Raw genomic sequence first — 11,101 nt, 5'->3', positions numbered from 1 at the left:
ATTGATTCGGTGACTGGGGTAATCGGGATGGGTGTGTCAGAGGCGGTGCAGTTGGCGCAGGATAGAGCAGGGTTTAGGGCTGTTGTGCATAAGGTTGCTATGAGTCGGAAACGACTCGACGGCACATAACAACAACAACAACAGCAATTCCAAAAGGGAGCTCTGGTGGCCTAGTGGTAAGAAGCTGAACTGCAATATCAAAGACACAGTTCAAATCCACCAGCTGCTCTGTGGGAGATGATTGGGCAGCCTCCTCCCATGAAGAGTACCTGCCTCTGAAAACCTACTGGAGAGTTAGCTATGAGTTGGTTCCGACTTGACAGGGCAGTCTCCTGTTGTGGATTTACCTTGGAAACCCACTGAAGGATGAGCCGTGAGTTAGTTCCAACCTGACATGGCCCGGGGGGGGAGAGGGAAAGAGAGAGAGAGAGGAGAGAAGCTAAAGGAAAGTTTACACACAGACAGAATCAATCTTGGGACATTAATAGAGATGGAAAAAGAAAGAGAGGGGACAAAAATAAATAAGTTGAGTGAAAGAAAATACACATTAAGGATTTGATTAGACTCTTTCTCTTGGCCTCAGATGAGGCAGCAGCAAGTTTCTGTTGCTCAGCCATGGCCAAAAGCAAGGCTTGGGACCTTCGTGGCAAGAAGAAGGAGGAGCCGTTCAAACAGCTGGATGATCTCAAAGGTGGAGCTTCCCCAGCTGCGCGTCGCCAAAGTGACAGGCCGTGTGGCTTCCAAGCTCTCCAAAATCCGAGTTGTCTGAAAATCCATTGCCCATGTTCTCACTGTTATTAACCAGACTCAGAAGGAGAACCTCAGAAAGTACTATATGGGCAAGAAGTACAAACCCCTGGATCTACGGCCCAAGAAAACACATGACATGTGCCCAAGGCTCAGTGAGCATGAGGAGAAGCTGAAGACCAAGAAGCATCAGCGAAAAGGGCGCCCACCCATATCCACTGTGGAAATAGGCAGTCGTGGCCTGAACTTCTCAGAGAAATAAAACGCACAACTAGGGGGAGGGGAAGAAGTTGATTAGACTAGTTATATTAATCATTACCATTAATGTAACTAATCGGCAATTAATGTTATGAAACAAAATGTATAAATGCTTTCATGAAAAGCCAGTATGATTTGAAATAGTCACTCAATAATAATTTTCAAAAGTGAGTAGTAATAGGTGTGTACAATTATTATTTAGCTCTTAGAGTAAGACAGGAAGCCCTGGTGTATAATGATTAAAATGTTTTCATTTTTTAAGGAATGACTACCTTATTTTCAAATGATACAAAGACTGTACCATTTTGCATGCCTACCAGCAGTGGATAGAGCTTTCAGTCTCCCCACCTCCTTACCCTGGTGGTATATGATAGGGTATCCAACTGCTAACTGGATGGTCAGAATTTCAAATCTACCAGCTTCCCTGAGGGAGAATGATGGGCAGTCTCCTCGTACAGTCTCAGAAATCCATTTGACAAAGGGGCTCTCTGAACTGGGATTGATTTGATGGCATCAGGTTTGGGTTTGGCTGTCAGCATTTGTTAATTTTGGGGTTGGTTGTTTTTTTTCTCTTTTACATAGATAACACAGCCCACAATAAATGTTCTCTGTTTCTCCTTCCTGTTCTGCTGAGACAGTCTTCATTCACACACACACACACACACACACACACACACACCCTGCCCCACCCCCTTGTTGTGTACCATCGAATTGGATCTGACTGGCTCCAGCGAAGCATCTGGTGGATTAGAACCACATGCCTTCAAGATTGCAGTGTAGCTTCTTGCCACTAGGCCACCAGAACTCCCTGACACAGTCCTTATTTTTAAAATAGTTTTTGATTATACAGTAAAAACTGCTATATTCTTTCTTAACCTTTTTTAAAAAGTCAATTTATAACTGACTTTCCAGTCTGAAGAATGAAGCATTACCTTATATCATTATTCCATTTGATATTTGCATTATTTGTTGTTGTTCTGTTGGTTATGTGTTTTTCAAATGTGCTCTTGAACCTACATTTTTTGTTATGTGAACTTCTAGTTGGGTGTCTTAATTCCTCACTTTGTCAGATGAGGAGATTATCATCCTTACCATCTGTCAGGTACATTTTTCAGTTTTTTGTGTCTAGTGTAACCTCTGTATACATACAGTCAGGACTTTCATAATCTGTCCTTAAGTTATCTCTACAAACTGAAGACCAATAATCAACATTTACATTATTATGAACAAGTAAATATTATTTGGCTATATCTGTTTTTCATTGTTTTTGTTCAAACATTCTTCTAGGTCACTTAGCCCTGGTCTGTCCACTTGCCGTACAGAGGTAACTCGTGACTGCTGTGAAGCTGAACACTGTGACACTGATGTGTCAAATGCGTTAATGGTTACCCATGGAGGACAGTGTTCTTGGAGCTCCCTGATTAAAACAAGCTTGGAAGCAGGATAGGCATCCACTTCCGTAATAGCTTGCCTCCGGAAACCCTATGAACCTGGAGAAAGGATGAAAGTCATACAAGTGTTGAGGACTTTTCATTCATAGGTTTGCAATGAGTCACCTACGACTCATTAACAGCACTTAACAACAACAACAACCTATATTGATGGCTTAAGGTTCAGATATGCATAGCTCCTCTTAAAAACTTTGTGTTAGAATAAAAGTGTCTAAGAGGAAGGAATGAATTACCTAAGTAAATATATTGTTGTGCCCTGTACTATGTGCCATTTAGTTAATTCCTACTCATAGCAACCCCATATGACAAAATAGAACTGTCCTCTAGAGCTTTCTAGATTGTAGTCTTTATAAGGGCAGATCACCAGGTCTTTTTTTCGGGAGGAGTTACTGGATGGGGTCAAACTGTCAGCTTTTCAGTTAGAGACCTAATTCTTAGCCACTCTACCACTGTCTGTCAGTTTGCGTACTGTGGTGGCTTGTGTGTAGCTGTGGTGCTGAAAACTATGCTATTGGTATTTCAGATACCAGCAGGGGAACCCATGGTGGACCAGTTTCAATGGAGCTTCCAGACTAAGACAGAAAAAGAAGGAAAATTGGCTATTGTTTCTGAAATAGCAGGCCCTCAAATACTCTATGTTTAGCAGCACAGCATAATTTTATATAGAACTGGAAGACGAACTCCTCAAGAGGGAAGGCAATAGAAAGCATGTGAGGAAGCTACCCTCTCAAGGCAGTCTAACTTAATGACACAGATGGAATAAAGCCTTCACCCAATTAAAGGCCTTCATTTGCCGATATGGCAACACTTAAAATGAAAAGAAACAACTGCACATATCCATAAATAATTGGAAATGGAAATGTACAAAGAATTAGGAAAATTGAAAGTTGCCAGAAATGAAGTGGAATATATAAAGATTGACATCTCCTAAGCATTAATGAGCTGAGATGGATTGGTAATGGCTATTTTGAATCAGATAATTGTATATTTACTATGTCAGGTATAACAAATTGAAAAGGAATGATATTGTATTCATCCTCAGAAAGAATATTTAAAGATCTGTCTTGAAGTTCAAGACTGTCAATGCTTGATAATATCCACACGCATTCAAGACCTGTTCCTTCAACTACTGTTCAAAGGTATACACCAACTACTAAAGGCAAATTCTACTATCAAATTCTGCAATCTGAAATTGATCAAACATGCAATTTAAAAAAAAATATTCTTATTTATTTGTAAATTTTGAATACATTGTTTTTCACAAAAGATCCTTCCCATTTCCTTCATACCACCCACCCATTGAATTGTGCAACACTATGAGTAACACCCTACCCCTCCAGCCTCACCCCTCTATTTCCACCCTCCTCCCCCCGCAACCTTGAATCCTCATACTCATTCTACAATAATGGTTTTATACAATATTGTCCTTGTGGGACTGAATAGTTTCCTCAGCATAATGCTTTTCAGTCCCTCCCAAGTTAGGTAGCAATTTACAAAATCATTGCTCCTGCATACTGCATCATATTCCATTGTATGAATGTACCACAGTTTCTCTATTAATTCATTTGTGGCTGGACATCTGAGCTGTTTCCACATTCTTGCAATGATGAATAATGCAATTATTTATGCAACTAAGACACATTAATAATTAGTGACTGGAATCTGAAAGTTAGGAACAAAGAAGAAGGACTGGTGATTGGAAAATAAGGCTTTGGCCACAGAAATGGGACCACATATCTCATGATAAAATTTTGTACAATCAGTGACTTAGTGATAGCAAATACTTAAAAAAATAAACAGCACTTATACAAGTGGATCTCACCTAATGGAATACAATGGAACCCTACTGACAGCCTCTGTGGGTAGAGATAGTGGGAAAGTTCAATGTCAGCAGTCAAAACAAGGCCAGAGGAGGACGGTGGAACATACTACTTATTATTCATACACAAGTTGAAGTCGAAGATGAAGAAAATAATAACGGGTTCACAAGAAACAAAGTATGATCTTGCATTTATCCTTCTTATAGTTAAATAGCATTTCAATAAATTGAATTAGTTGAACACTAACAATTGAAGATCAGACAAATTGTGAGATGGCATCAAAGACATCATCAATGATGGAAGCAAAGGGTCATTGAAAAGACAGGAGAGAAAGAAAAGACCAGCACCACAACAAGATAAAGGCAAATAATCCAATTGAAAAATGGTCACAGGATATGAACAGACACTTCACCAAAGAAGACATTCAGATGGCTACCAAGCACATGAAGAAATGTTCAAAATCCCTGTCATGACAAAAACACCTAATCACACATCCCTTTTAAACCGTTTTCTCCCTCATCTGTTTCAATGCAGTATATATTATTGAACCCATCTTTCTCAGTCTCTCCCCAACCCCAAGGTCAGTCCTGCTTTACAACAGTGGCACCATGCAGTATTTGTCCTTTTATGACTGAGATACTTCCTTCAGCATAATGTCTTCCAGGCTCACCCATTTTGAATATTATTGCATGAGTTCCTTGTTTTTCAATGCAGCGTAGTATTCCATTGTGTGAATATACCACAGCTTCACAATAGCAAGGAGTTAGAAACCACCTAAATGCCCATCAACAAAAGAATGGATAGAGAAGCTGTGGTATATTTCTTAGGTGTTTTTGTCATGACAGGGATCTAGAGTGAAGGCTACATGGTGGGGTGGACCTGGGTGAGGGTATGTAAAACAATGAAAGAATTTTTCTTTTACTTTTTCAAGAGGGTAGTGTCCTAGGGAGGAGGGTTGGGAGGGGGGAAAAGTGCAACAATGAATGAATGGAAATCCAAAATCTCTGTAATTTTTTTTCTCTGTAAATTTTTACTGAAATTAATAATAAATTTAAACTAAAAAAAAGAAACAAAAGACCAACTGGATTTCAGGAAAAAACGCTGAAACTTGCTCTTAACTAAAAAGAAGCTAAAGAAATGGCATAAATGATATAATAAGAGAGATGAACAGAATATTTGTGAAGATCTGGAGCTAGAAAACAGAAAGATAAGAGCTTGCTAAACATTTCCTATATTGTAAGGATTGAAGGGAAAAAAGAAACCAAACCAAACCTGAAGTTCTTCAAGTATTGCTACTAAAGATTTCTATGGGCAAGGAAGCATCAAAGGAAGATAGAAAGAATACACAAAGCAATTCTACCTAAAAGAATTGGTTGACATTGAACCAATCCAGAAAATATCATATGATCAAAAAGTTGTAGTACTGAAGGAAGGAGTTCAAGTTCACTGAAGGTAAGTGGCAACAATTAAACCTCGAGGAATTGACAGAATATTGACTGAAGTGTTGCAGCAAATAGATAACAACACTGGATATGCTCACTAGTCTATGCCAAGAAATCTGGAGGACAACCACCCATTTAAAAAAAAAGTATCTCAAAGAATGCAGCAAGTATTAGAATTTTAATATCACACATGAGTAAAATTTTGCTGAAGCTTATTTAAAAACAGTTGGAGCAGCACATAGATAGGGAACTTTCAGGAATTCAAACTAGATTCAGAAGAGGCTGTGGAATAAGGCATATCATTGCTGATGTGAGATGGCTCTTGGCTGAAAGCAGAAAAGACCAGAAAGATATTACTTATGTTTTACTAACAATGCAAAGGCATTTGATTGTGGACCATAATAAATTATGAATAATATTGAGAAGAATGGGAATCCCATAGCACTTAATTGCACTAATGTGAAAACTGTGCATTGACCAAGAAGTAGTTGTTTGAACAGAAGAAGCAGCCAATATGTGGTTTAAAATCAGGAAAGGTATGTGCCCAGGAGGTGTCTTTTCTCCATACAATCTAATCTGTATGCTGGGCAAATTATCTGAGAAGATGGAGTTCATGAAGATGACTGTGACATCAGGAGTGGAGAAAAAGTCATCAACAACTTATATTATGTAGATGACAATATGCTTGCCTGAAGAAAGCAAACTTGAAGCACTTATTTAAGAAGATCCAAGACTACTGCTTTCAATATGGATTTATACTTCAACATCAAGGAAACAAAAGTCCTCACCACTCAATCAATATGCAACATCATAATAGATGGAGATTAGACTGAAATTGAGTTTAATGATTTCATTTTACTTGGGTCCCCAGTCAACATCATAGTAGCAGCATTCAAGAGATCAAAAGATGTGTTGCATTAGGCAAATCTACTGTCAAGAGCCTCTTGAAAGGGCTGAAGACATTACACTGAGTGAAATATCTCAGTTAAAAGAAGACAAATACTGCATAGTGTCACTGTTGTAAAATGGGACTGACATCAGAGTTGGGGGTAATACATACTGCATTAAAACAGATGAGGGAATATATGATTAAGTATTATTGTCATGACAAGAGTCCAGAATGAAGCCTGCTTAGTGGAGTAGATGTGTGGGGGGGGATTGTATAACAATGAAATAATTTTTTTTTTACTTGTCAAAGAGGAAAGCAAACTGGGGGAAGAGTGGGCAGGGAGGAAAATGTGCAACAATAAATGAATGGAAATAAAGTAAATAAATAAATAATTTTTTTTAAAAAAAGTGCTGAAGAATGAGAATGGCAGTTTAAAGATAGTATCAGTTTAAAGGCGCACCTGATGCAAGCCATGACATTTTTAATTGCTTCATTTGCATATGATAGTTGGACAAAGAATAAGGAAGACCATAGAAGGCTTGATCTCTATGAACTGTGGTGTTGGGAAACAATACTGCAAATGCCATGGACTGTCAAAAGAACAAACATATCTGTCTTGGAGGAAATGCAGCCACAGTATTTCATAGAGGCAAAGATGGTGAAACTTCATTTCACATACTTTGGACATATTATCAGGAGATGACAATCTTTGGGAAAAAGCATCAGAGTGAGAAAAGGAGTGTCAGTAAAAGAGAGGAAGATGCTCAGTAAGATGAATTGGCACAGTGACTGCAAAAGGGGCTTGACCATGATGGAGGCTGAGAAGACGGCGTAAAATAGGGCAAGGTCTCTATCTGTAGTTTATTGGATAACTATCAGTCAAGGTGGATTAAACAACACCTAACAACAACAGCAACTTAACACTTATCATTGCATCATCAGCCTCCTTTAAGTAAATATGGACTGACAAAAAACTACAATTAAAAAAAGTGGTCTTCAGGATAATAATAGAAACATAATAAGCTTAGCAGAAAAGCCCCTCAACCAGATAATTGACACAGTCACTGCAGCAATGGGCTCGAGTGTGTCAGAGGTTGTGAGGATGGCACAGGAGAGGACAGGGTTCAGATATGTTGTTCATAGGGCCGTTATGAGTCTTACTCAACTTGACGGCACCTAGCAATAGTTAAGTATAGAAGAAAATGAAATTTGTTATATAGCAGATGTTCAGTGAATATTGATTAGTATATTTCAGCTTACTAAAATGCTTTCGAATGAATTGTTATACCCAAGTCACTATTATTTTGTCACTTTCAACTTGGTTTTTCATTTAAGAACACATTATGGCTTTTAAGAACATCAAATACAAGTTCTTGTGGGCACCTCTGTGACTGTTGTTTAAATAATACAGATGTTTCAAGTCCTGGACGAAGGCCAAAAGCTTCATCAATACAATTCGGCCCAAACAAGATGCAGTAAAAACCAGTTTTCTCTCATTTTTAATGTAACAAAATAGATGCGTGTCTTCCAAGTTCGTTGTAACCAATTCACTTCTTTGCCATCTTGCTGCATGATCTTGTCACTTAGATTAAGTGCATACCATGTGCCAACTTTTCTGACAGCCAAGAGATTAGTAAAACAGAGATTTTGGTGCAAAGGAATACAAGGCTGGTGAAGAGGGCAGATAGGGACATGAAAAATCACACAAAGTGACAGAGCCACACTGGAAGTATAAGCAGCAAGCACATTCTTTACACCTGACCTTGTTACCTGTCATGGGGTTCACAAAGCAGCCTTGGGGCTCCCTATGCTGTGTGTGCTTATTATCATTCTCCTTCTATATTTTCAAATGAGCCATGCATTTCTGTATGACTATCTTACACCTGAGTGGACTTTCCCCTCTGTGTTAATGTATTCTTGCCAAGAGTTCTGGTCCTGCTCACCTCTGCAGAGGAGACTCTGGCACAAGTGTGTTTCTCTTTTTCAGCCCTCAACGGATTCCTTTTTGGAAATTTCCCTGAGCCCGAAATGTGCGTTGGTGAATCAGTATCCTGGCACCTGTTTGGAATGGGGAACGAGATAGACATCCATTCCATCTATTTTTATGGCAATACCTTCATCAGCAGAGGACACCGGACTGATGTCGTCAACCTGTTTCCAGCCACCTTCCTGACTTTGGAAATGATAGTTGAGAATCCTGGGAAGTGGATGATAACCTGCCAAGTCAGTGACCACTTACAAGGTAATAGGGCAAAGAGCAGATGTGGAAATGCTTGCAGTGTTACAATTAAAACATCATTTGTTGGGGGACTTAAAGGCAGATATTAACTATAAAATATGTGGGAAAAGGTGTAATGCTTATTTACTTGGCATTTCATCAATTAGTACTTACTGGTCACCTCTTCATGAGCAAGGTGATGGAAAGAAATCAGTAGACCATGAAGGATCATGTGACTTAGCAATTAGATACAAAGTAAGTCCAAGTTGAGGTGTACTGTCAGACTGCACTAAGTTCTATTTTGAAGTTACCCCCACTTCTCTGGGAAGTCGTTTGTGAGGGCCCTGACTCCTGCTCTGAGCCTTGGAGTGTGGGTAGACGTTAAACGAATAAAGGAAGGAAAGAAGGCTTTCTAAAGAACGAATAAAGGAAAGTGCAACATGAACTGGGGAAAACACATGCTCTGTTTAAGAAAAAGTAAGTAGAATGGTGAATTTTTAGCACTGGCCTTTATAGATAATTTAGATCAATTCCCCCATCCAACTCCTGAATTCTCTTTGAACATCTCTTTTGAGTAATTGTAACATTTTATCTCCACAGTATTATGTTAGGAAGTTCTCCTCTATCTTGAGATAAAAATCCATTGACTTGGGAGGAGAATCCATTGACTCATGGGGGGATATCCATGGACTTGGGGGAGGAATCCATTGACTTGTAGGGGGGATCCATTGACTTATATCTTTCTTCATGGCCTATAGTTGCTGTTACTGCTTTTGTTGTTAGCTGCCATTGAATTTGTCCTGATTTTTAGCAGGTGAACAATAAACATTTATTAAATTAGATTCCTGCTGAATGATTTTGCTTTGCTTCCATGGGACCAAATAGAAAATGTGTTTATTTAGCTGGAATTCAAGTTCGTAGGTGGAATCTCTATACAATGCAAATGGCTAAGACACTTGGCTGCCAACCAAAAGGTTGGTAGTGTGAGTCCTCCTAGAGGCATCTTGAAAGGAAGACCTGGCATCTACTTAAAAAAAAATAATAACCAGTTCTTGAATATCTTAAGAAACACAGTTCAACCTGACACTTAGGCTATCACCATTAGTCAGAAGAGAGCCTGTCTCACCCACCTTTATCTTTGCAAATTAGTATCAAGTACATCTTAAATGTTTGGCGAGAGTTCCATTTAATTGGAATAATTCAGTTAATTGATGCAAAGGTGAGCTGTTTAAACTTGACAGGAACAAGAATGTCTTATCTAAGGAGCTCAGAATAGTTGGATTCTAGCACCTCTTAGAATGTGTGTGTTTTCAGTCAGTCTCCAAACACATATCCCCTTTTAGAAACTGTTAGTTTTTCACCCATAGTGTTTGGGCATACCCTTTTTGATTTGTCTACCAACACTGAGAATTATCAGTCTTTCTAATCTTTACCAATTGGTTTAATCAGGGTTAAACTTTTTTAAATTGTTCATTGACCAAATCTATTGTGTGAATAATTCATCTAAAGTATTTGTGCTGTAGTAAATGTCTATAGTAAATTGCTGTTGTTGTGAGTTACCACCAAGCCACCCACAACTCACAGCAATCCTGTGAACACAGATCTAAACCTTCTTCTGCCCAGCACCATCCTCATCATCTCTAATAGGCTCCAACTCACTGTTTCAGTCACTGTGTCCACCCATCTTGTTGACGGTCTTCCTCTCTCTGATCTTCCGTCTCTCCCAGCGTGATGTCCTTTTCCAAGGACTGGCCCCTTCTGATAATAAGCCCAAAGTATGTGAGCTCAAATGTCACCATCCTTATTTAAGGAGAGCCTTAGTGTACTTCCTCCAGGAAAGACTTGTTTGTTCTTTTGATAGCTCATGGGATATTCAATACTCTTCTTCAATATCACAACTCAAAGGCATTGATTCTTCTTCTGTCATCCTTATTAAGTGTCCAATTTTAAGATGCATAGCAGGTAATTGAAAAGACCATGACTTAGATAAGGCACACCTTAATCTTTAAATTGACATCTTTGCTCCTTAGCACTATATGGAGGTCCTTGATAGCAGATTTTCCCAAATGCAATATATCTTTTGATTTCTTGACAGATATCCTGTGTATTGATTGTGGATTCAAGTAAAATTAAATCATTGACAACTTAAATCTTTTCTTTATCTATCACAATGTTGTATATTGATCCAGTGTTTAAGATTTTTATTTTCTTTTTTTAAAAATTAATTTATTTACTTTTCATTTCAATGAACATCTACAGAGATTTTGGAATTCCAT

At 38.6% G+C, this 11,101-nt stretch overlaps 1 protein-coding gene across 1 annotated transcript in view; it reads left to right on the top strand.

Moving 5' to 3' along the window:
• The window catches only part of HEPHL1 (hephaestin-like 1), a 153,081-nt gene that overhangs the window by 71,636 nt on the left and 70,344 nt on the right, over positions 1 to 11,101 (top strand). The window contains exon 5 of the mRNA XM_006902366.1: positions 8,595 to 8,849. Within this exon, the coding sequence (XP_006902428.1) occupies positions 8,595 to 8,849 (255 nt within the window). The remainder of the gene's footprint in view (positions 1 to 8,594; positions 8,850 to 11,101) is intronic.

The sequence above is a fragment of the Elephantulus edwardii genome, unplaced genomic scaffold, assembly GCF_000299155.1.
Source record: "Elephantulus edwardii isolate Elephantulus edwardi_28Jun2011 unplaced genomic scaffold, EleEdw1.0 scaffold00397, whole genome shotgun sequence".
NCBI lineage: Eukaryota > Metazoa > Chordata > Mammalia > Macroscelidea > Macroscelididae > Elephantulus > Elephantulus edwardii.
Note: the sequence above shows the minus strand (reverse complement) of the source record. Positions and strands in the feature narration are given on the sequence as shown.